The sequence below is a fragment of the Rhineura floridana genome, chromosome 2, assembly GCF_030035675.1.
Source record: "Rhineura floridana isolate rRhiFlo1 chromosome 2, rRhiFlo1.hap2, whole genome shotgun sequence".
Lineage (NCBI taxonomy): Eukaryota > Metazoa > Chordata > Lepidosauria > Squamata > Rhineuridae > Rhineura > Rhineura floridana.
Genome location: NC_084481.1, coordinates 234,328,968 through 234,354,807, shown reverse-complemented (window position 1 = coordinate 234,354,807; position 25,840 = coordinate 234,328,968). Strand labels below are relative to the sequence as shown.

Sequence of the window (25,840 nt, the reverse complement as noted above, 5' to 3'; positions counted from 1 at the left end):
TGCTTGCTTGCAAATGCAATGCGAGCAGCCATGATTTATTTTATTTATTTATTTAATTAATTAAGCTTATATACCGCCCGACTAGCAACAGCTCTCTGGGCGGTGAACATTAAAAATACAATAAAAATAACACAATACAGTATATCACAATACAAAACTGTACACAAAACTGTACAGTCTAAAATCAAATTATAATAATTTAAAATTAACAGGAATTAAAATGCCTCAGAGAAGAGAAAGGTTTTAACCTGGCGCCGAAAAGATGATAGTGTCGGCGCCAGGCGCACCTCCTCGGGGAGACCATTCCATAGTTCGGGGGCCACCACTGAGAAGGCCCTAGATCTTGTCACCACTCTCCGGGCTTCCCTATGAGTCGGAACCCGGAGGAGGGCCTTCGTAGTAGACCGTAGTGTACGGGCCGGTTCATATCGGGAGAGGCGTTCCGACAGATATCGTGGTCCCGCGCCGTATAAGGCTTTATAGGTAAGTACCAACACTTTGAATCTGGCCCGGAAGCATATTGGAAGCCAGTGCAAATGGGCTAGCACAGGTGTTATATGCTCAGACCGCTTAGTTCTTGTTAGCAGTCTGGCCGCCGTATTTTGCACTAGCTGTAGCTTCCGAATCGTCTTCAAAGGTAGCCCTACGTAAAGCGCATTGCAGTAGTCCAGATGCGAGGTTACCATAGCGTGTACCACTGATGTGAGGTCCTCCTTACTCAGATAGGGACGTAGCTGGGCTACCAACCGAAGTTGGTAGAACGCATTCCGGGCCACCGAGGCTACATGAGCCTCAAGTGTGAGGGAAGAGTCTAAGATGACTCCCAGACTACGCACCTGTTCCTTTAGGGGGAGTGTAACCCCATCCAGGACAGGGTATATATCCACCATCCGATCAGAGAAACCATCCACCAACAGCATCTCAGTCTTGTCAGGATTGAGTCTCAGTTTGTTAGTTCTCATCCAGTCCATTATCGCGGCCAGGCAACGGTTCAGCACGTCGACTGCCTCACCTGAAGAAGATGTAAAGGAGAAGTAGAGCTGCGTGTCATCAGCATACTGATGACAACGCACTCCAAAACTCCTGATGACCGTCCCCAGCGGCTTCATATAAATGTTAAAAAGCATGGGAGACAGAACCGAACCCTGCAGGACCCCACATTGGAGAACCCACGGTGTCGAGCAATGTTCCCCAAGCACTATCTTCTGGAGACGACCCGCTAAGTAGGAGCGGAACCACTGCCAAGCAGTGCCTCCAACTCCCAACTCCGCAAGCCTCTCCAGAAGGATACCATGGTCGATGGTATCAAAAGCCGCTGAGAGGTCAAGGAGAATCAACAGAGTTACACTCCCTCTGTCTCTCTCCCGACATAGGTCATCAAACAGGGCGACCAAGGCAGTCTCAGTGCCAAAACCAGGCCTGAACCCCGATTGAAATGGATCTAGATAATCGGTTTCATCCAACAGCGCCTGGAGCTGGTCAGCAACCACACGTTCCAGGATCTTGCCCAGGAACGGAACATTGGCTACTGGTCTGTAGCTGCTGAAATCCTCTGGGTCCAAGGAAGGTTTTTTCAGGAGTGGTCTCACTGCCGCCTCTTTCAGACAGCCAGGGACCACTCCCTCTCGTAAAGAGGCATTAATCACTTCCTTGGCCCAGCCAACTGTTCCTTCCTTGCTAGTTTTAATTAGCCAAGAGGGGCAAGGATCCAGTACTGAAGTGGTCGCACGAACCTGTCCAAGCACCTTGTCCACGTCCTCGAACTGAACCAACTGAAACTCATCCAACAAAACATGACAAGACTGTGCTCCGGACACCTCAATAGGATTAACTGCTATTAAATAGGAGTCTAAGTCCCGGCGGATGCATGAGATCTTATGCTGGAAGTGTTCAGCAAATTTATTACATCGAGCTACCGATGTATCTGCCGTATCTTGTAGGCCTGGATGAAGTAGGCCACGAACCACTTTAAAAAGCTCCCGTGGGCGTGAGAGAGATGACTGAATAGTGGCGGCAAAATGTTGTTTTTTTGCCGCCCTCACCGCTCCTACATAGAGCTTAGTAGAAGCACGAACCAGCTCATAATTGCATTCGTCGGGAGTTCGTCTCGATCTCCGCTCAAGCCGCCTCCTGTCTTGTTTCATCGCTCTCAGCTCTGGAGTATACCAAGGAGCTGTATGAGCTCTACATAGGAGAGGGCACGCAGGAGCGATCGTGTCAACAGCCCGGGTCATCTCTGTATTCCACAGATCGGCCAGGGCTTCGACAGGAGCGCCAGTCCTATCAGCCGGAAAACCCCCCAGAGCCTTTTGAAAACCTTCAGAATTCATTAGTCTCCGGGGGCAGACCAATTTAATAGGTCCCCCACCCTTGCAGAGGGAAAAGGCTACTGAAAGTCTAAACTTCAGCAAGCAATGATCTGTCCATGACAACGGGAGAGATGTAAGACTCCCCACATCCAGATCACTATCCCCATGTCCGGTAGCAAAGACCAGGTCAAGAGTATGCCCCGATGTATGTGTTGGTCTCTCTGAGGAACCCACGGCGAGCAAAATCTGCTTTCAGCTTTGCCACTATGGTGGCGGCTGGTTTGTTAGCTAGACTGAGAACTTCAGGATACTTTAAATAGTAATCTGTTATCAACAGGTATGAGCATCGTTTGAGTTCAATAATGTCAGCTGCAACCTTCAACCAAGGGAGGTCTGGAATCTTATGTGGCAGCATGGGCACTCGCTGATTGTCAGGTTGTGAGGACTGACACTGTGGTCGAGGCACCTTGGACAGCTCCTTGAAAGTTTGGACTAAAACCTGGAGCAGATTCCACTGCCCCATTGACATAGGGGCCACCAGCTGCCATTGCATTCTGGGCTCTAAAAATTCACAGCCACCTTTCTGCAGGCACTTGGAACAGCAAGAGGTCATTGGGCCTTGTGGATCTTTTAGTGCAGGAGGCTTCTAAGATGCCACAAGAGGTTGGGAGATCACAGAAGATCCTGTGGGCCTCCAGATGTCATTGGAGTCCATTTCTTCGTCATCCTCAGTTATTGACCATGAAGGCAGAGCTGATGGGGGTTGCAGTACAACAACATCTGGAAGCCCACAGGTCCCCCATTGTAGGAAGGTGCCTTAAAAAAAGTCAGCCCATTGGTCTATCTAAACCCCCCACCCTGACATCCTTTTTATCGTGTGTTCAGGATGCCTTCTGCTCATGAAGGCTTCGGGGTGCTTATATGCTATCCCGCTTTCAATCCTGTTTGCACCTGCAAAAGGTTTGGGGCAGCCAAACTGCCAAGTCTAGTACCTTTCTGCTGAAATCCTGTAACATTCTGTATGTTCTAGTTGAATTTTTGCCCTGCTTTAGTTGCACTATAGCGCCGGAGCGCCCCTCCCGATGGCAATACTGCAACAATATGTGAATAAAGCGGAATGACGAGACTTCCGGGAAGGGTGACTTCGCTTGTGCCTGCTTTTGAGACAGGCTCCCGCCGCAGAAGAAGCTTATTCAGATATAAATCAGTCAGAACATTTTTTTTTTGACTGATGAAATTTCTCCCGGGCAGGGAGAAACGTAGAGATCAACCTCAAAAGCCTGTTTTTGTTGGGAGGACTGGATTTCATTAATTTATGAGAAAAGGTCCAGCCAGCAATGCCGGACGGACTTCCGAACAAGCTCTATCTGATTAATGCGATACGTTTATCTTTTCTTCAAAGAGAAAACGGACTAACAGGCAAGCACCCTTCTTTCTATTATTTTTTTTACTTGGTTTAAATTGTTGCAGCAAAAAGAGATTTGTCAAATGAATCAGCTTTAAAGAACTTCTGGGTGAGCTATAACTCTTCTCTGTTATTCACGAAATTAACAGCTTATCTCTGTTTCTATTGCAAAAAACCTGTCCTGGAAGTGCACTCTAAAGATATAAACAGAAGAGGGATTTCTATTCCGAGGAACATTATATTGTCTGGGACTATTCTCTTTTTGGTCTATTTTATTTTGACGAATCTGCTTCTTCACGACGCCGCTAACTGTTTTGATGCTGGGAACTAAATTTGTTTTGTATTCTTGAACATAGAGAGATAAGGCAGGCTGCTCTGTTTATACTGTGATGTCATCAAGCCTGGAATATTAACCCAATTGTTGCTGAAATAAGAAGTGGTTCTTCTTTATTTTTGTTTTGTTTTGTTTTCGTGGTTTTAAAAATGGCAATCAAGAAAGTGGCTGAGAATCTGGAAGTAATTATGTTTCAGAAAATAATGGATGAGATTGAGATAACGAAACAAACCCTGCGACAGGGCAGTAAGGAGCTGAAAATGGAACTGAGCAAAATGACGCAGGAGCTTAAAGAAATAGGGGATCCTGTGAGAGAGGAGAATGAGATCAGAGATGAGAAAAGAAAAAATAAAGGGAAGATACAAGCCCTGGAGATTGGAACAAATGTGGAATTAGAAAAAGATCTGGAGTTTATGGATATTAGAAATAAAACCTACTGTTTGGAATTTAACGTTATCTCTGAAGAAATTAATGAAGATATTAGAGATAAAGTTATCAATGGCTTGGATAATCTTCTGGACTGGAATGATGTGGTGGACCTTGATATAGAGAAAATCTATGGAATTAACTGCAGCCATGTGACAATGGAAAAACTCTCAAGAGATGAGCCAGTGCATTCTGTAAAAAAGAAGAACAGAGATATGACTTTACAACAATATTTCAGCAACTTATTCAGAATTGATGGCAAGAAAATATTTGGGATAGAGGAAATTCCCATCAGACTCTTATTATATGACTATGGCTATGACAGCAAGATTATTATGGAATACTGATAATGGAAGATTGGACACTGAAATTACTGGACTTAACAGGACTATTGAAGATGGAAGATGGAATTAATATGGACAATGGAATAATGGCTATTGAAATTATTGGACCTAACAGATTTTGATGAGATGGATTAATCGATATGTTTATTTGGACTATGGTTATGACAATAAGATTATTATTATTATTAACGAGATGGATTAATCGACATGTTTATTTGGAGAAAAATTGATAGATATATTTCTTAAAGAATTGAAACCTCTCTTTGACTTTTTGTGGAAAGAATAAAGTAATGTTTATGAGATTTGATGATTAATTAAGATAACTACTGGAGGAAAGTGATTTTATAATATAATTTAAGAGACAGGTTTGTTATATATTGTAGACCTATAACTGATTTGATCTGCGACAAATGGGAAGTCAACATTTTATTTTATTTTTGTTTAATCATTTTTGTTTTGTTTTGTTTTTTGTCTTTGAATGTTTTATGATTTTGTTTTGTATGTTTTATGAAAATTTGAATAAAAATTATTGTAAAAAAAAATAAAATAAAGCGGAATGATGCGTGGGTGGTCTAATATGTATCTGTCACTGATGTGCTGCTATTGTGTCAATGGTATATTGCAGAACAGTCCTGCAAAAAATAAAATAAAATCAGTCCACAGGGGTCCTAACTCAGACAGCGAACAGCAGCAGCTCTCCGGAGAGCTTCGGCTATCGGGCGGTATACAAATGTAATAAAATAAATAAATAAATAAATCCCAGCCCAACCTGGAGATGACATTGGGGGTTGCACCTGGGGCCTTCCACATATGTGCAAAACTACCACTGAGCTATGGCCCTTTCCCTGTAACAAGAGATTTCCGAAATTAAAAGCAGAATGGAGCAGGTGGAGAAAGTTACTCACTCTCTCTCAACACTGGAACTTGGACCCATTCCATGGAATTGACTGGCAGAACAGGAAGAGAAATTATTTCTTCACAGCAGGAAGGATTTGGTTAGGAGTTCATCGCTAGCAACAGTCTTTACCAACCTCATACCCTCCAGATGTTGCTGGCCTACGACTCCCACTATCCCTGACTGCTGGCCGTGCTCGCTGAGGCTGATGGGAGTTCTATGGCATCTGGCAAGGCGCCAGGCTATGGGAGGGCTGGCTAGAAAGAAGCAAGGACGGCCTGAGTTTTAGGTAGCTTTTAAAAGCACTTAACAGCTCTTGGAGGTCGCTGATTCATAGGGCCGCCACAAGTCGTAATCGACTTGAAGGCACGTAACAACAACAAGAGAAATCCAGAGACAGAGAGAAAAAGGTGGCAATAGCTCTTAAACATAATCGCTAAAATGTAGTAGGTGCCCGGAGGAAGGCGGAACCTCTGATGAAAAAGTGCCGGGAGATTAAAAACCAAATAACAGAGTGTCCAACTCCATCCTGCCATTGTGAGGATCCAGAGGCATCTGGGTGTTGGCGTAGGAGGGCTGGTGAACCTTTTTCATCCTGAGGGCTGCGTTCCCCTATGGCCAATCTTCCAGGCAGTGGCAGCTGGGACTGGAGGGGCAAAAGGCAGGGAGGCCACCCATAGGTGGAGCCAGAGCCAATGGGGGGCAGAGCCAACGAATTCTAGTTTTGTCCCCACCTTCCTCCTCCTCCCAGCTGAGTTCTACAAGGAGCAACACTGAGAGTGAGGAGCGGGACGCTGACAGGTGGGGTGAGAGTGAGGAGTGGGACGCTGACAGGTGGGGCCGCCCTCTGGGCTGTTTTAAGTAAGAAAGTAGGGCAGGCGAGGGGTGGCTGAGGGCAGAGTGCGTTTGGAGAGGGAGGGCCCCATTTGCCCTAAGAGATCAGCCTCCACTGCTTCCAAGGGCCACATCCCGGTGCTTGGCTGGGCAAGAGGCAAAAGAACAGATGTAAACTTTACCTTTCTGCAATAGGCTACGTTCTACACACACTCACACTCTCCTCTCCATCCAGGCAAGTTGTGGAGACTGGTGGCTCCAGCGTCATTGAGGCAGTGAAATCCGCTCCAGGTTTTAGTCCAAACGTTCAAGGAGCTGTCCAAGGTGCTGAAAGACAGCTCCTTGAACATTCGGACTAAAACCTGGAGTGGACTCCACTGCCCCGATGAAATCCGAGCCACTAGTTTCCATTGCTGGCAACCAAGAGGCATCGTCAGAATTCAAGGACGCATTTCAGCCAGGCAAAAGTGCTTGCGCCGTGAAACAGTGTCAGTGAGGGGTGCAGCCGGGGAGCATTCGGAGGGCCAGACAGAAAGGCCTTTAAGGCTGCATTTGGCCCCTGGGCCTTGATTTCCTCACACCCAGAGTGGACAGCAAAGGCAGTTTCTGAAAACAATCTTATCTTTAGTCCTCAGTAGATGGGCAGCAACTCAAACTCCAGGACAGTTGCATTGTATTCGAAAGACGAATGGGCACAGCCTCCATCAATAACCATAATTATCCAAAGCAAATCCTGCACCAAGGAAACTGCGACGCTGATGCTGAAGATAGCAATAATGCAAACGTCTGCAAGCCCACAGAGTGTGTCAGAAACGTCCACGTGTCCTGCCGTGGAAGAGTAGAAGTGTTGTGAAAACGGGCGTAGTGGTAACAGATTTTTGCGTGGACACGTCTCGGTGATTGCCATACGAATGCATAAAGCAAAAAGCTCTGCCTGTGGATTTCATCTGCTAAGTTCTGGGCAGCCCTTGATCAGGTGCTAATACGCCTGGAATCTTCAAGTATCTCTGATTTATCAAGTTGGGCGGCAATTTTGGAGGCTGGAAAAGGGAACAAGGAACAGATGCAATTTGCATTTCTTGTCCCTTCCGTTCCCCATTTCTTAACAAACTCAGCAATTCAGGAAGAAACTGCTGCATATGCTTTTGTCTTGATAAACATGCATAAGAACATAAGAAGAGCCTGCTGGAGCAGGCCAGTGGCCCATCTAGTCCAGCATCCTGTTCTCACAGTGGCCAACCAGGTGCCCTCATAGGAAGCCCGCAAGTAGGACCCGAGTGCAAGAACAGTCTCCCCTCCTGAAGCTTTCAGCAACTGGTTTTCAGGAACATACTGCCTCTGACTGATCAAAGCTGGGAATAGAGGCACCCAACTCCAACAACAGTTGCAGAACGCGTCACCTGGAAAATCTCAACTGTCTTCTTTTTCAGAAGCTGAGCAGGTGCCCATGGGACACAGCCCCCTCGTCCCCTCACTACAAGGCTGTGAGAGGAGCCTTGCTGGATCCAACCAAAGGCCTGTCTAATCCAGCATCCAGCCTCCCATAGCGGCCAACCAGATGCCCCAGTGGCAGCCTTGTTATGCCCCAGAAATATCCCTGAATTTGTTGAACGACCAGCAGAATCGGACTGTTACCCAATTAAGGCAAAGCTACCATGTGTAACCATCTATTGTAATAATATGCAAAAGGTGTTTAATTGGCACGACGCCAGTTGCAAAGTCCAGGTCATCAACTAGCCTTGCGCTAATGAGACACCATATATTGGGGGAGGGGAAAGGTAGTTAGGCAATCCCCCCCCCAACCATAGACAGCCCAGAAGTCTCTATGCTACCAAGACCACCCGAGGATTCCACTTTGCCAGTAAACGTTAATTCGGGTGTCTGAATAAGACAGAGAAAGGCAGGTTGGGATTCAGCCCCATTTTCTGTAATTGAATTATATCTGAAAGACCGCCTCCTTCCCTACAGACCCTCTTGGGTGTTGAGATCAGCAGACGGGGCCCTTTCGGAGGTTCCGCCACCCACAGAAGCTTTGGGGGTGGTGGCCCGGGAGAGGGTATTCTCTGTGGTGGCCCCTAAGTTGTGAAACTCCCTCCCCACCCAGGTACATCTGGCAACTTCATTTTACAGTTTTAAGCAAATGCTGAAGATGCACCTCTTTATCCCGGCCTTTGACACCTGAAAAATGTATTTTTAGGACCCATCCTATGTTGTGATTTTGGGTTGTTTTTAATTGTCTTGAATGCTGTTCTGAATGCTATTTTAAAATTGTTGTAACCGCCCTGGGACCTGTGGGTGAAGGGTGGGTGATACTACTACCACGACCACTACCACTCCTAAATCTCTATTGCCCTTGTTACCATCCCAGCCCAAAAGTTCTAGAGGTAGAAGAGAGGAAGAGAAACGGTCAGGAACAGAGGGGAATTCTGGCACCTCTCATGAGACTTGTTTGGCACAGGACCAGCCAGTTGCCAACCCCAACTGTAAAATGTCAATACAGTTGACAATCACGATTGGTAAAACAAAAAGGGAACAGCTACAACATCCCACTGCACAGTTGCCAAAGCTCAAGGTATGTCAACCGCATTCACAATATTAATTCATATTGACAAACCCTTGTTAGCAAGGCAGCTCCACCGCCCATCTTGGAAGTTACACAGCAGTTCACAGAAATATCTGCCCAAGTTGACATTTCCTTGCTAGGAGAATTGCACAGGCAATCCAGAGTGCAGGAGCCGCAGACCGTTCCTTGTGTTCCTCCAACAATGCCAACAACAAAGCAAAAAACTCTGGGAGATGCGCCAAGACGAAACCAGAGATTAGGAGCCACACAGAAAGACGGCTTAATGCACTGAGTCTCCACGTTGCCAGCCTCGCCCAGGAAATGCCACCACCAGGCACCCCATAATAGTTCCTAGCTACTACATTCCAGATCTTTGAACACCAACGCGGACTTTAAAGCCAACAACAGGGGAGAGCGAGAAGAAACATTTTAAAAAAATGTTTTTAAAGTTGTTTTGTTTTAATGTATTTTAAAGTCTGTTTTTATGATGTTTTAAAGTGTTTTTAGTGCTTTTGTTTGCCGCCCTGGGCTCCTGCTGGGAGGAAGGGTGGGATATAAATAAAATAATAAATAAATAATAGATAAATAAAGCTGGCTTATATAGGGAACAAGACAAACCGGTGGTTGCATTTAACTCTTGCATCCCTCAAGCTCACCACACCAAGAGGAAGCCCTATCCCGGGGTGTTTTGCGTGCTCTTAAAAGGCTACAGCAGCCTTTGCCAACCTCTGGATGTTTTGGGCTACGACTCCCATCAGCCCCAGACACCACAACACGCATCACTAGATTGGCGAAGGCTGGGCTAGAGAGAGTTCTGATCCCCAAAGCGTAATCCCTTGGGAAGTTCTCCTGCACAACAGGAGCTGTGCAGGAGCCCAGAGGGCAGGGTCACAGAACCGCAGGACTCACTCTCTGTCAGACCCAGATGGAAACGGCTTGCCAGGGTTCATCCACACAGCAGCCACTGATGCCACCATACCTCCACAGCAAGCAAGCTTCTCCCAGCTTGCCAAAAAGGAAGGATGGCAGGCCGGGCGGCAGGGATGCCGCGGTGCCGGCAAAAGGTTGTATCGGCTAGAAGAATTCAGGTGGAGACTGTGATGTTCCTATATTAATGTATATATGGTAAGTGTTGGTTGTTTAGAAGATACATGGTAAGTAGAGTGAAAGAGGAGGGGGAGTGAATGGGCAGTAGAATGCTAGATGATTGGCTGAGTGTTTAAAATGGCTGAACGTATAAAAGGAAGAGTGAGAGTGGAATCTGGGGGGGAGAAGAGAACTGAGTGGGTTGCTTGGTGGGGTTTGAGAGAGTTGTTTGCCAGGAGAGAGTGGAGAAGGAGGGGGGTGGAGTTCGGATTAGTATTGAGTAAAACCATATGCTTATGTGCCTTAAGAAGAAATCTTGTTAATCTTGTTAGCTTTGTTATCTGTAATAAATACTTAATTTGGTTTACCAAAGGCCTGATCCTTGGCTGGGGTTTCACAGACCAGAAGGGAAGGTAAGGTAATGACCAAGGCTGAAGGGGAACTGTAACAAATGGTGGCAGCGGTGAAGAGAATAACAATACCAGTATTCAGAGTCTCTGGGAATACTAGTATTAGGACGTGACTGGTGGTTGCTTAGCAGGGGGATCTGTTGAGATCTGTGCTAGAGCGGGGAGAGAAAAAATAAAAAAGGACAGTCCGGACTGGTGGAGTCCCTGGTGGTGCCTAGTGACAGGCAGTAGCCACGCGCAGGTAGGAACCTGACAGGGAGAGCCAGGGAAGGACGGGCATCACAGAGACGTCGGGGCAAGCAGATAGGCACATGGAAATTGTTCATTGCAAAAGGCAGGCTAAAGGCCTAATCAGGAGCAGGATCCAGGAGTTAAAGTTAACTTGAACCAGAATGGAACCAGACTGCTGGCACTTAAAATTAAAAAGGTGGCAGAGCAGCTTTTAAACTGACTGAGTGGGGAAACCCGACAGGAGCTGAGAAAGGTCCGGTTCGGAATAAACCTCCCCCCTGGGATAAAAACCAAAGAAATGATGAAATTTTAAAAGGGGTAGGCCTAGAAGTAGGCATTGTGAGAGCAGGGGCACAGGATATAAATTCAGAAGAGCAAAATTACCACAGGCCTAACCACAAGTGCCAAAGACACTTGAAGAGGGACACTGCTTACAAGTGCCTGTACGCTAATGCTAGGAGCCTGCGAACCAAGATGGGAGAACTGGAGTGCTTGGTCTTAGAGGAGAGCATTGATATAGTGAGCATAACGGAGACCTGGTGGAATGGAGAAAACCAGTGGGATACGGTTATCCCTGGATATAAACTATATCGGAAGGACAGGGAAGGACGTATTGGTGGCGGAGACACTCTATACGTGAAAGAAGGCATTGAATCCAGCAAGCTCGAAACCCCAAAAGAGGCAGACTCCTCCACAGAATCGTTGTGGGTGGTGATACCATGCCCCAGGAGGGACTTAATACTGGGAACGATCTATCGTCCCCCTGATCAAAATGCTCAGGGAGACCTTGAGATGAGATATGAAATTGAGGAAGCATCCAAACTAGGAAATGTGGTAGTAATGGGTGACTTCAACTACCCAGACATAGACTGGCTGCATATGTGTTCCAGTCATGACAACGAAGCAAAGTTTCTAGATATTCTAAATGACTATTCTCTAGACCAGTTGGTCATGGAACCGACCAGAGGGACGGCAACCCTGGACTTAATCCTCAGTGGGGACCGGGACCTGGTGCGAGATGTAAGTGTTGTTGAACCGATTGGGAGCAGTGACCACAGTGCTATTAAATTAAACATACATGTAACTGGCCAATTGCCAAGAAAATCCAACACGGTCACATTTGACTTCAAAAGAGGAAACTTCACAAAAATGAAGGGATTGGTAAAAAGAAAGCTGAAAAAAAAAGTCCAGAGGGTCACATCACTCGAAAATGCTTGGAAGTTGTTTAAAAACACTATATTAGAAGCTCAGCTGGAGTGTATACCGCAGATCAGAAAAGGTACCACCAGAGCCAAGAAGATGCCAGCATGGTTATCGAGCAAAGTCAAGGAAGCTCTTAGAGGCAAAAAGTCTTCCTTCAGAAAATGGAAGTCTTGTCCGAATGAAGAAAATAAAAAAGAACACAAACTCTGGCAAAAGAAATGCAAGAAGACAATAAGGGATGCTAAAAAAGAATTTGAGGAGCACATTGCTAAGAACATAAAAACCAACAACAAAAAATTCTATAAATACATTCAAAGCAGGAGACCATCTAGGGAGACAATTGGACCCTTGGATGATAAGGGAGTCAAAGGTGTACTAAAGAACGATAAGGAGACTGCAGAGAAGCTAAATGAATTCTTTGCATCTGTCTTCACAGTGGAAGATATAGGGCAGATCCCTGAACCTGAACTAACATTTGCAGGAAGGGATTCTGAGGAACTGAGACAAATAGTGGTAACGAGAGAGGAAGTTCTAAGCTTAATGGACAATATAAAAACTGACAAATCACCGGGCCCGGATGGCATCCACCCGAGAGTTCTCAAAGAACTCAAAGGTGAAATTGCTGATCTGCTAACTAAAATATGTAACTTGTCCCTCGGGTCCTCCTCCGTGCCTGAGGACTGGAAAGTGGCAAATGTAACGCCAATCTTCAAAAAGGGATCCAGAGGGGATCCCGGAAATTACAGGCCAGTTAGCTTAACTTCTGTCCCTGGAAAACTGGTAGAAAGTATTATTAAAGCTAGATTAACTAAGCACATAGAAGAACAAGCCTTGCTGAAGCAGAGCCAGCATGGCTTCTGCAAGGGAAAGTCCTGTCTCAGTAACCTATTAGAATTCTTTGAGAGTGTCAACAAGCATATAGATAGAGGTGATCCAGTGGACATAGTGTACTTAGACTTTCAAAAAGCGTTTGACAAGGTACCTCACCAAAGACTTCTGAGGAAGCTTAGCAGTCATGGAATAAGAGAAGAGGTCCTCTTGTGGATAAGGAATTGGTTAAGAAGCAGAAAGCAGAGAGCAGGAATCAACGGACAGTTCTCCCAATGGAGGGCTGTAGAAAGTGGAGTCCCTCAAGGATCGGTATTGGGACCTGTACTTTTCAACTTGTTCATTAATGACCTAGAATTAGGAGTGAGCAGTGAAGTGGCCAAGTTTGCTGATGACACTAAATTGTTCAGGGTTGTTAAAACAAAAAGGGATTGCGAAGAGCTCCAAAAAGACCTCTCCAAACTGAGTGAATGGGCAGAAAAATGGCAAATGCAATTCAATATAAACAAGTGTAAAATTATGCATATTGGAGCAAAAAATCTTAATTTCACATATACGCTCATGGGGTCTGAACTGGCGGTGACCGACCAGGAGAGACCTCGGGGTTGTAGTGGACAGCACGATGAAAATGTCGACCCAGTGTGCGGCAGCTGTGAAAAAGGCAAATTCCATGCTAGCAATAATTAGGAAAGGTATTGAAAATAAAACAGCCGATATCATAATCCCGTTGTATAAATCTATGGTGCGGCCGCATTTGGAATACTGTGTACAGTTCTGGTCGCCTCATCTCAAAAAGGATATTCTAGAGTTGGAAAAGGTTCAGAAGAGGGCAACCAGAATGATCAAGGGGATGGAGCGACTCCCTTACGAGGAAAGGTTGCAGCATTTGGGGCTTTTTAGTTTAGAGAAAAGGCGGGTCAGAGGAGACATGGTAGAAGTGTATAAAATTATGCATGGCATTGAGAAAGTGGATAGAGAAAAGTTCTTCTCCCTCTCTCATAATACTAGAACTCGTGGACATTCAAAGAAGCTGAATGTTGGAAGATTCAGGACAGACAAAAGGAAGTACTTCTTTACTCAGCGCATAGTTAAACTATGGAATTTGCTCCCACAAGATGCAGTAATGGCCACCAGCTTGGATGGCTTTAAAAGAAGATTAGACAAATTCATGGAGGACAGGGCTATCAATGGCTACTAGCCGTGATGGCTGTGCTGTGCCACCCTAGTCAGAGGCAGCATGCTTCTGAAAACCAGTTGCCGGAAGCCTCAGGAGGGGAGAGTGTTCTTGTACTCGGGTCCTGCTTGCGGGCTTCCCCCAGGCACCTGGTTGGCCACTGTGAGAACAGGATGCTGGACTAGATGGGCCACTGGCCTGATCCAGCAGGCTCTTCTTATGTTCTTAACGTTTTAAGGCCCTTTCTTGGTGGCACCTGAAGCTGTTTAAGTCCAGGAACATTCTTCATTTGACACCCACCCACCCACAAAACTGTATTCAATTTAATATGTTTTTTTAATAATGTTTTCAACCCTTTTTTAAGGTTGTTTTTTTAAATGTTTTTGATGCTGTTTTGTTTTAATGTGTTTTAAGGTCTGTTTTTGTGATGTTTTGAAGTGTTCTGGTGCTTTGTTTGCTGCCCTGGGCTCCTGCTGGGAGGAAGGGCGGGATACAAATAAAATAAAATAAATAAATAAATAATATTCAGATATTGTGGGGAAAGCCCACCATAGCTCTAAGGCGGAGCCCCCAGATTTCACACAGGAAGCAGCAGATTTAATCCCTGACACCTCCGTTAAAAAAAGATCAGGAACCAGGTGTTGGGAAAGGGATCTCCTTGCTGAGAGGGTGGAGAGCAGCTGTCAGCTGCAGCAGACTATCTGAGTTAGACAGAGAAACAGCCCGACTTGCTATACGGCAATTTCCTGTATTCCTGAGAGTATCTTGGCTCAGAACACGTTGCGATTCAATCCTTGGAGTGTAGACCAGGTGTGGCTAACCTGAGGCCCTCCAGATGTTGGTGGACTACAAGTGCCATCATTCCTGACCTTCTGCCACGTTGGCTGGGATTGGAGGAAATTGGGAGTCCAGCAACATCTGGAAGGCCGCAGGCTCCCCCACCTGCCTTAAACTGTCCTAGGATTCCATATTTACCCAGGAGTAAACTAGTTAGGACTCACTTCTGGCATAGTGCAACCCTGTACACATCTACGCAAAGGTAAGCCTCCTTGTGTTCAATAGGGCTTACTCCCAGGGAAGTGTATTTATCGGATTGCAGCCTCAATCTCATCCTGTAGGAAAAACCATCAGAACAGACGGCTAAGGGAATCAACAGGTCCTTCATCACAGCGGCTGCATATTAATACAAGAAACTCCACACACACACGCCCAGCAGGATGGGTCAATGGCCAGAGCTGAGCTGGATGGTCTGAGTCAGTATAATAATAATAATAATATATAATAAAATTTTATTTCTAGGCCGCCTATCTGGCCGCATGAGCGGCCACTCTAGGCGGCGTACAAAATCAGATAAATACAGCATATCAAATACACATATAACCAAAACTTTGATATAAAATTAAGGAGGGTTCTTACATTCCTACTTTCATTGGCCTCTTCTATCTAAAAGCCATTTGATTGCCTTAGATTGCGAGTCCCTTGCAAAGAAAACTGTGAACATTTGGGGTGCAGGGAGTGCTGTAAGCTGCTCTGTGTCCATGGGACAGAGCACGATATTTGTAAAAAAATAGAAGGGGGGGCAATGGTAAACCCCCTCTGAATACCGCTTACCATGGAAACCCTATTCATAGGGTCACCACAAGTTGGAACCGACTTGAAGGCAGTCCATGTATATATAGATATATCTATATATATTTTTTAAAATATGCAGCCCAATCTTAAAGACCAAGGAGAGATTGCAATAACTTAGTGAAGTGGGCTGAAAATGTTTCAGGTGCTTTATTTTCCCCAGAGAAAATGTTCCATTATGTAAATTCAATAGTAACAATTAATGGACGCCACTTGCAAACACAGTATTACGCAAGCATTTTTAACCTTCTAGACTAAATACAAGTAAAACAAACATGCTAAATTAGATTGCTTTCTAGGGCAACAGGAAATTTTCGGCTGCAAAGTTAAGAACACAAGCTGCCTTAAACAGGGTCAGACCATCGGTCCATCTCACTCAGTACTGCCTACACTGACTAGAATTTCAGGCAGATTTTCCTCCCAGCCCTACGTGGAGATGTCAGGAATCTGGGACCTTCTGCATACTCAACCGCTGAAAACCCTCATCACTGCTGTAGGTGTTAACCAGGGCTAATTCATTCACTAATCATAAAAAGACCAACAATATATTTTCATCAGAGTTGTCTCCGAGTTCATAGTTCCATGTAGTTAGTGCACATTTACTGACTCAGGAAATATATTTTTAATATTGGCTTCAAAGCACTAACTGACTTCAGTGTTCACACAGTTGCAAAATACTGTGCTCATGACATAAACCTTTACTGAGGTCTGACTGCTAGCTAAAAAGAAGGTTAAAAAGAAGAACATTACTTGCTTTATAGAAAAAAAAATCTCTAGACATGCCAAACTTAATTGGATTTCACACAAGGGGGTTTGAATGAAGTTACCTTTAACATCCGGATCTCTCGAAGTGCAATTTTTTTAATAACAGGGTCATCCTCAGATTCCAGGAACTTCTTGATGGCAACAACCTGCCCTGTGTCCCTGTTGCGGCACTTGAACACAACCCCATAGGAGCCTTCACCAATCTTGCTGATTTTTTCATATTTCTCCATAGCAAGCAAAAGAATCTCTGGAAATACCGCCCAGAGTTGAAGCGGCGTCTGGCAACGAAGGTATCCTTTTGGGTGTATGAACCCTTCAAATGACCAGCAATCCTGCAAACCTGTATAAACAAACACAAATCACAGTTGCAAACATACTGGGCAGCTGCAGAGCCTTTAGCAAACATGGTTTGTGTGCCACAAGACATGAACACAGATCACAGCAGACTCTATTCATCATTTTGTGGTCCAGCAAAGGCCATCTTGCCTTATTTTTGGGGAGAGGGGTAAATGGGCTGGCCATTAGAGATTCGACACAAATTAGTGGGGGTGGGGGGAAGAGATTCTTTTAACAACACGTTTCTTTTTTAACTGGCTTCATTATATAAACCAGCCTTTGCCAACTTGGTGCTCCTGTCAACCCTGCACTGGATGAGAGTTGTAACCTAAGACATCTGGAGGGCTCCAGATTGAGGATGGCTATACCACAGAAACACACAGCTGAATTTGTGCAAACACTCTTCCCCAGTTCCCCTCCTCTCCACCGCAAATCTTGTTCTCTGCTCCTCCAACAAAATTTAAACTGTAAGCTCTTTGGGGCAAGAAGCATCTTATCATCTGTGTTACTCCCTAAAGTCTGCCAGGCAATGGTGGCATGCTGTTTTGTATGTGTTACGTGCCTTCAAGTCGATTTCGACTTATGGCGACCCTATGAATCAGTGACCTCCAAGAGCATCTGTCATGAACCACCCTGTTCAGATCCTGTAAGTTCAGGTCTGTGGCTTCCTTTAGGGAATCAGTCCGTCTCTTGTTTAGCCTTCCTCTTTTTCTACTCCCTTCTGTTTTTCCTAGCATCATTGTCTTTTCTAGTGAATCATGTCTTCTCATGATGTGTCCAAAGTATGATAACCTCAGTTTCATCATTTTCTCTTCTAGTGAGAGTTCTGGTTTAATTTGTTCTAACACCCAATTATTTGTCTTTTTTGCGGTCCATGCTATGCGCAAAGCTCTCTTCCAACACCACATTTCAAATGAGTTGATTTTTCTCTTATCCACTTTTTTCATTGTCCAACATTCACATCCATACATAAGAGTAGGGAATACCATGGTCTGAATGCTCCTGACTTTAGTGTTCAGTGATACATCTTGGCATTTGAGGACCTTTTCTAGTTCTCTCACAGCTGCCCTCCCCAGTCCTAGCCTTCTGATTTCTTGACTATTGTCTCCATTTTGGTTAACGACTGTGCCGAGGTATTGATCCTTGACAAGTTCAATGTCCTCATTGTCAAGTTCAATGTCCTCACTGTCCACATGCAAAAAGGCGATTCCAAAGCAAGGTTCAAGCATCTAGCACAATAGGCTGTTTCCTAGGAAGGCTTTGAGTACCATTAAGTCTTTAAAGCTGCGACTGAATAGTCTGTTACTCTAGCGTAAGCACCACATAACGCAGCAAGTCTTACTTCTCAGGAAATAGGCGCCCAAGCAGAGGCAAGGAGGTGTCAAGGGATGAGTGCGTTCAGCCACAAAACCCAATCCCTGGAAGGCTCCGCCAGCTTTTGCTCCTGCAGGCAACTTTCCTCCTCCTCCTCCTCCCGCGAAGGCCCGTCTGGAAATTAAAATTTAATTCGGCACCTTTGGGGAAAAGGCAGGTTGCCAGGGAAGGCTCTGCCGGCTGGGCAGGTTCATTAGCAGCAAACCCACAAGGGCCTCTCAGGAGAGGGAGGCGGAGCGCTCCAGGATCCGGTTTCTTGGATCACTTTCCGTGTGTGCCCAAGGAGCCCCCTGCCCCCCCAGGACAATAGTGAGCCAGGTAGGTGAGAAGGGCACGGCGGGGGCACCCAGCATCATCATGCCACCTGGGAAGGGGCAAAAGGGCGACAGGGAAGCCGTCCCTCTTCCCCCGTCTGCTACCATTCACCGCTCCCATCCCCCCCCCCCGTAGCAGAATTCAGCCAGCAAGAGGTGCCGGGGCTTAGACAGAAAGAGGTCATGGGGCCTCTGGGCAGATTCGGGCTATCTTCCTGGAGGGAGAGACGGCAACCAACAGGGGCCCACAAAAGCCTCCCTGGAACGCCCCCTCCCCCCGCAACATTACTTCTTCCGTGGTAATTACCCCGTCACAGGAAAACCGTTACCTCACAGAAATCGTCACCACAGGGCCCTCTGCACATGCTCGGGGGCACTCGCCCCTCCAGCCAGCACCCCTGCACGAATGCAGAGGAACGTTTAACCCCAGTTAACGGGGAGGATGGAACGTCGCCTTGCCAGGGCGAGGGTGGGGGAGGCCGGCAGGGAGCCTTCCAGTCGCCCTCTGCGCCTCGGGCCGCCCTCCCTCTCCAAGCCCGCACCGGCTTTTCCGAGGCGAGCGCACGGCACTCTGCACGCGCTCAGAGCGCCCTTTGCGCTGCCAGTACCCCCTCTGCCCTTACTCTTCCCGGGCCACCCAAGGGCGCTTCGCTTTCCGTCCGCGGACTCTGCCCGGCCGCCGCCTCCCCGTCGGGCCCGTCCGGCTCTTGCCTCCAGCTGCTACTGGCGCCGCGACGGTGGCAGCGGCTGCTACCCTCCGCGATGCCGGCTCTGCTCTGCCCGGGCGCGGCGCTGCGCGGAGGCGCTAAAGGCGCGGAGCAGCCAATCAGGGCGGCCGGCGGAGGGGAGGCGGGGGGACCCCTCGACGCTGCCCCTCCTCGAGCAGGAGGAGGCGGCGCACGGGGCGGACAGGCTCCGGACAGGCAGGCGGTGCTCTTGCTTTTGCTCCCCGGGCGAGTTCCACTGCAGACTCCTCGGGCAGGAGCCCCGGGCGATGCTCCACCGTCGGAATTCGCTCCCACAAGCAGCCGCGAATCACTCGGACGGCTCGGAGCGAGCATTAGCCAAAGGCACGGAGGGTGCGGCAGCCAGGGGCTACTAGCCACGGTGCCTGTGCTGCGCCTTCGCTGTGGGAGGCCGCGCGCCCTCGAGCACCAGCTGCTGGAGAGCATTGCTCGCGCGGCCGGGGCCTGCTTGTGGGCCTTTTCCCTTTGGGGCCTCGGGTTGGCCACCGCGACAACAGGAGGCTGGGCTCGGTGGCCCTTCGGCCTGGCGCCGGGCGCTCTCGGGGCAGGCCTTGCGCAGCGTGGGTCCGGCGTTGGCCTCGCATCGCCCATGATCACCCCACGGGGGAAGAGAGCCCAACGGCAGCTGGAGGGCCCCCGCCTGCTCGCCTCGGGGGGAGGCTCAACGGGGAAGAAGAGGCGACTGGCTCGCTGGCTGCGGGCGCCAGGGAGCCTGGGCTACCCCTTTAGATAGGGGGACGCAAGTTGTACCAGCAGCACCATAGCAAAGGTGGGCTAGCGAGGCGGCGTGTGAAGGGAGACGCAGCCTTGCACATTTCTTCCACCGCGTCAGACCCTTGGTCTGTCTAGCTCAGTATTACCTACACTGGCTGGCAGCAGCTCTCCAGATTTCAGGGTGGCGACACTTCCAGAGCTACGGGGAGATGCCTGGGTTGAACCTGGGACCTTCTTGCGTGCACAGCAGGTGCTCTGCCCACTGAGGTACCGCCCTTTCGCTGCTGGGCGGGAGTAGGCTTCATTTGAGTCCGGTCCCATGAGAGCACTGGCGCTGGATCAAATGAAAAAGTGTTTCTCGGTTCCTGTACAAATCTCTTCCCCCCTCTCAACTAAGCCTTCCTCACTCATCCTGCAGGCTTGAATCTTGTTCTTCAAAAATTAATCCCAAGCTTGCTCTGTGCCAGACTCAGGCTATATATTTAATAAAGCCATGGATGGTATTTTAGCCCACCTCCCACTAGCAAGCCTAGGAATGTATGCCTATTAAAGCCAATGCACTTTTGCCGGTCATCAGTGCACATAAGGAGAGCAAAGAGGATACTTATATGACCATGTAAGCTGGCTTGAGCCAAACCAGACCATCAATTCCTCTGAAGGAATCATACAGTTGGAAGGGGCCTATGAGGCCATCAAGTCCAACCCCCTGCTCAATGCAGGAATCCAAACTGAAGCATCCCCAACAGGTGGCTGTCCAGCTGCTCCTTGAAGGCCTCCAGTGTTACAGAGCCCAACCACCTCCACAGGTCATTGGTTCCACTGCTCTAACAGGAAGTTTTTCTTGATGTTCAGCCAAAATCTAGCTTCCTGCAACTTGAACCCGTTATTCTGTGTCCTGCACTCTGGGACGATCGAGAAGAGATCTGTGTGGCAAGGCAACCTTTCAAATACTTGAAGAGTTATCATATCTCCCCTCAGTCTTTTCAAGGTTAAACATGCCCAGCTCTTTCCATCCTCAGAGGGCTTTGTTTCCAAGTCCTCTGATCCTCATTGCCCTCCCCTGAACCTGTTCCAGTTTGTCTGCATCCTTCTTAAAGTATGGTGTCCAGAACTGGACGCAGTACTCAAAATGAGGCCTAACCAGTGCTGAATAGAGGGGAACTAATACTTCACGCAATTTGGAAACTATACTTCTATTAATGTAGCCTAATAATAGCATTTGCCTTTTTTGCAGCCACATTACGCTGTTGGCTCATATTCAGCTTGTGGATCAATAACAATTTCAAGAACCTTCTTGCATGTAGGGTTGCTGAGCCAAGTATCCCCCATGTTATAGCTGTGCATTTGGTTTCTTTTCCCTAGGTGCAGAATTTTGCACTTATTCCTGTTAAATTTCATTCTGTGCTCCAGCCTATCAATATCCCTTTGAATTTTGTTTGTCTTCCAGGGTATTAGCTATCCCTCCCAATTTTGTATCATCTGCATATTTGATAAGCATTCCCTGCACCTCCAGGGACAGCCTGACTTCTGTTGTCTATGCTCTGGTAATCACTAGGCTAGATTACTGTAATGTGTTATATGTGGGGCTAACTTTGGAGACAGTTTGAAAACTGGCTAGTGCAGAATTTTGCACCAGTTTTGGCAAGAGTGCACTGGTTACCAGTTTCCAGGCTCACTTCAAAGTGCTGGGTTTGACTTATAAGGATTTATGCAGCTCAGGAAATCAATTATCTCAAGGACTGCCTCTCTCCACATGAATAGGCCTGGAACTTAAGTTCATCATCCGAGGGATGTGCAGAGGGTGGCAACCCCAGAACAGGCTCTCTTAGTGGTGGCTCCCCGTGTATGGAATGCTCTCCCCAGGAAGGCACTTCTAGCACCATCACTATCTGTTTTTAGTCGCCAGGCAAAAGCATTCTTGTACTGCCCAGCATTCGGACATTTTATTTTCTGTTTATTTTTTTTTAGTGGGTTTTGTAAGTCGCTGAGTTTCACTTTTCTGAAAAAAGTTAATCATAACCATCAACTGTCTGTTCTGCTAGCCGGAGCTCTTCCAAGTTCTCAGGCAGGAGGTCCCAATCCCAGTTTTGCTGCCTGCAACTTTCAACTGGAAATTAACCTTGACCTCCAGTTTAATGATTGATAACCCACTCATTCTCCAAAGTGATCACCTGTAGCCTCCCATCAGTCAGAGCCAAACTTGCTCAGCACCAGCAGAACTGTGAGACACATTCTGTTTAGATACTGCATCCAGGGCATTCTAAAGTTTAGATTTTATAAGAGATACCTGACAGCCTTAATACAGAAGCAGCCTTAGATATGTGGATATGCATGCAATTGATTCCCCCTCCCCAGCTGATAAAAAATTAAACTTGTTTCACTGTACAAGGCAGAACACTTGGACTACCAACAGGGTTTTGCAGGAGAGTTGAAACTGACCAGTCTCAAAGTAAAGCCTGAAGCCTCCGTTTCAACATAACCAGCATGATAATAATCTCATGAATCACATCTTCCCACCATTGACAGCTGGAGCGCTGGGAATATGCAACTTCCCTGAAACAGTAGCTTTTTCTTGCAGGGAAAAATATCTGAATCTTTACCAAATTAGAAAGAGAATGAAAGAACTGGGCATGTTTCGCCTTGAGAAGACGGAGGGGAGATACGATAGCACTCTTCAAGCGCTTGAAAGGTTGCCATCACGGAGGGGGGCCAGGATGTCTTCTCAAATTGCTTATTGGCAGTGGCTCACCAGCCCCAGCTGGAGACACCAGAGACTGAACCTGGAACCTACATGCAACGTGAATGCCACTGAGCTATGGCCCTTCCCTGCAGCATTCCTCTGCAGAACTCCACATTTCACTTTAAACTCAAGGAATGGAAGCAGACACAAATCAGGAGCAAAAGGGATACTTTAATGGATTTTTTGGGGGGGGGAAGGAGAAACGGATGACAGCTTTGAAACAGGGATAACGGAACAAAGGATATTCCCCAAGATTTATGAGACAATACTGCTTCTTATATATGTATTTATACTATACCACCGGGAAATAATCCTACTATATAAACATGCCCAGTCTGGGGAAAATCCAGTTTCTTTTTCCAGGCATGGCACCTTCTCCAGCTCCCCTCTGGCACAATATAAATAAAATATGTGTCCATGAACAGAACAAGGCATTTAAAATCTCCTCCTCTAAGCAGTTTTAGAAAGGCTCATCCAGTTGGTGGCTTCCTGAGTTTCAAGTCTGATTTGTAGGGAGACTGTTCCCAGGACAAGGCTGGTACACACCTCACGGTGGGCCCAGGGCCTAGCCATAAGGATCAGGCAGCCTCTGGTGACTCTCACAGCTATCCGGGATCAGCCAGGACCAGGCTGAGCTGAGACCTCCACCATGTCTGGACTGCATCGGGTCAGAAGCCACAAAGATCTGGATGAGCTTTTCTTTCATCTCTTCCCACCCACCCACCCCTGTACGTTCTCAGGAACTTGTGGACGTGTGAAGCAACTTTCCCTCCAGACACACACTCATGCACACACAAAGCTACACATCTGCCCATCTGCTGTACACATCCAGCCATCCTCCAATGGTGTTTCTCAATTCCTCACTAAGATACAGCTTGCACTTCTGTCACATGCTCCCTCTGACAACAAATTCGGCAAGCAAAACCCATACAAAATACTCATGTACAAAACGGCATTTATACGGGAATAGCCAAAAGGGTCCCCCCACCCCTCATCCCCTATCTATCTATATATATGCACCTCCCTCAGACAATGTGCTCCATTCTAAGAGGAAAAGGGTGAAATGAATACTAGTTTCTTTGTACAACTGTAAAAAAAAAAAAAGACAATGAGGGGGAAAGAAACCCCCCCACTCCCCCTCAACAAAAAAACAAAGCTGCTCTGCAACCTTCATGTGCTAGAAGTTAAGATACATCACACCACCCTAGCAGCAGATTAATAAATAAGGATTAAATAGTTATTTTACAAACCCACAAAGAACAGTTGCATTAAAAAAATGAAACAAAAACATTGGATCCTGGGAACACCAATGACCCCTTGGAATGGGGGCATTTGTGGGGCCCTAGATAAGATCCGGAAGGGTTTCGCGTGGGAGGCATTCGCCATGGGTCAGGTCCCAAAAGCAGCCCCTCCTTGGCAGCTGCAAATGTTCCAATTTTGACATCAGCCACTTGCATTCAAAAGTTGGCATTGTCAGAATAGAAGCAGCAGCCTTGACTTTTTTGACCAGGAGCACAGAGAAGTACAGGTCAAGAATTGTATGGCACCATAAACGCATTTGGGATTTGTCAACCGTTGTGTTTCCATAGGCCTAACGAACCAGAGGGACTTGTAATCTCATAGCTTTTATTAAGCAAACTTGACATAACTAACCACATAGTGGCAAGTGACAGAACAGCTGGCTCCTCAGCTGCAAGACGCAGGTGACCTTTGGCTCTTGATCCTAAAATAGAGTCCATTTGGATAGTGATACAGTAAAGCGAAGGGGGGGGCGGGGGAGAAAGACGACAGACAGAGAGAAAGTCCGGCTTGGACATGGTTTCCTTAAGGGTCTGCTTCCTTATGTGACATATTCCTTGGCTCACAGTTCGAGTTGGGTTACGGTCGACTAGTAGCTGTTTTCGTGGCCTGCCAAAATGTAGAGATTGCTGTGTGCGGTTGGGTTATCAGTCGGCCTGCTTTCCAACACCACCACCCTAGGAGGCAAAGACAGAATAGGCGGCTTAGCACCCTCTGGAAGTTTTGGACTGCCACTCCCCACGTCTCCAGCTACCACTCCCATCAGGAGTCAGAGTCCAACACGTGGTGAGCACTAGGTTGGAGAAGGGTGCTTGAGAGCTTGGCCACTTCAAGCCTGCCAACATCCCCCCACCCCTCGCAATCCTGGGAGCCATATTTCCTGATAATATCACGCACGCAGAGCTGTCACAAGGAAAGGTTTTGCCTGTGATGGGGACCATTCTGGCAGGTGCGTGCAGTGGTCCTCCAGAAGCAGACTGGGGGTGGAGGGAGAGGTTTCCCAGGCTACCCCAACCCCATCAATTTGGTGATGCTGTCCTGGCTGGCGGCTAGTGGCTGATTTCAAATGCTCTCAAGAGTTAGAGATGCAAACTGAGCCATCAAGATTGGAGGGTGGGTGAGTAGAGCAGCCCATCGCCAACCCTACGTCTGCCAGACATTTTGGGCTATAGCTCCCATATATATGTAGTCGTGCTGGCTGGGGCCGATGGGAATTGTAGTCCAAAGCATTGGGTGGGCACCAGGCTGGCACAGAGAATGGGCCGAGTGGGTGTGAGCCACCAGCAGGAGGGGAGGCTGTTCATCATGCAGGAGTGACAGCCTCTTAACCTGTTGTCTTCCTTCTCTACTGAGGATTATGAGCACCTTCAGGTACAAGAACTGGCCCACCCATTAACAGACCACGGAGGTCACCTATGCTGAGGTCTTTGCTGCTAAAAACCTCTAGGGGAAAAGCACCAGATGAGCCTTTTATTAACCACCCCATCCCATTTCCCAAGGCTCAGCGCCAGCTCATACAACTGCAGCTGAATCAATTGCTAAGGGAGTTTCTAGTGCGCATCTGCTTCATGCAGCAGGTACGGGACTGTGTGTGTTGCAGGAAATGCTCACATTCCTTGCATGTTGAAAAAAACTGGGAGAAGGGTCTCATCTAGGCTTCCCCCTGACATAGTACACTACTGATCTTCGCCACAAATGCACAGCGCCACAGGGGAGCACTGAACATGCTAGGAAAGGTCCAAAGACTCAGCCAGTGCAGGAAGTGTTTTGCGCTCTTGCACGACCATTTCGATGTGACTTGTGCAAAAAGGCCTCCTGACAGGTCTGACCACAGGGCCCAGTCTGTGGGCCCCTCCAGACTTTCTTTGCAGGTGTACTCTG

The 25,840-nt window shown here is 47.3% G+C and overlaps 2 protein-coding genes across 7 annotated transcripts in view; both read right to left on the bottom strand.

Moving 5' to 3' along the window:
• CDKL1 (cyclin dependent kinase like 1) overlaps positions 1-19,606 on the bottom strand; it is a 45,262-nt gene extending 25,656 nt beyond the window's left edge. Inside the window, exons 1-3 of one of the 6 annotated variants that reach the window (XM_061612584.1) lie at positions 19,172-19,606; positions 18,115-18,260; positions 16,499-16,776 (exon numbers count right to left, since the gene is read on the bottom strand). In XM_061612584.1, the coding sequence (XP_061468568.1) occupies positions 16,499-16,776; positions 18,115-18,260; positions 19,172-19,521 (774 nt within the window). In that variant the 5' untranslated portion in view covers positions 19,522-19,606. Of the gene's footprint in view, positions 1-16,498; positions 16,777-18,114; positions 18,261-18,789 lie in introns of all 6 variants that reach the window. The other 5 variants (XM_061612588.1, XM_061612589.1, XM_061612585.1 and 2 more) reach the window with 5 other exon arrangements.
• Positions 19,607-22,811: 3,205 nt separating this feature from the next.
• Positions 22,812-25,840, bottom strand: part of MAP4K5 (mitogen-activated protein kinase kinase kinase kinase 5) — a 122,687-nt gene continuing 119,658 nt past the window's right edge. The window contains exon 33 of the mRNA XM_061612583.1: positions 22,812-24,636. Within this exon, the coding sequence (XP_061468567.1) occupies positions 24,549-24,636 (88 nt within the window). The 3' untranslated portion in view covers positions 22,812-24,548. The remainder of the gene's footprint in view (positions 24,637-25,840) is intronic.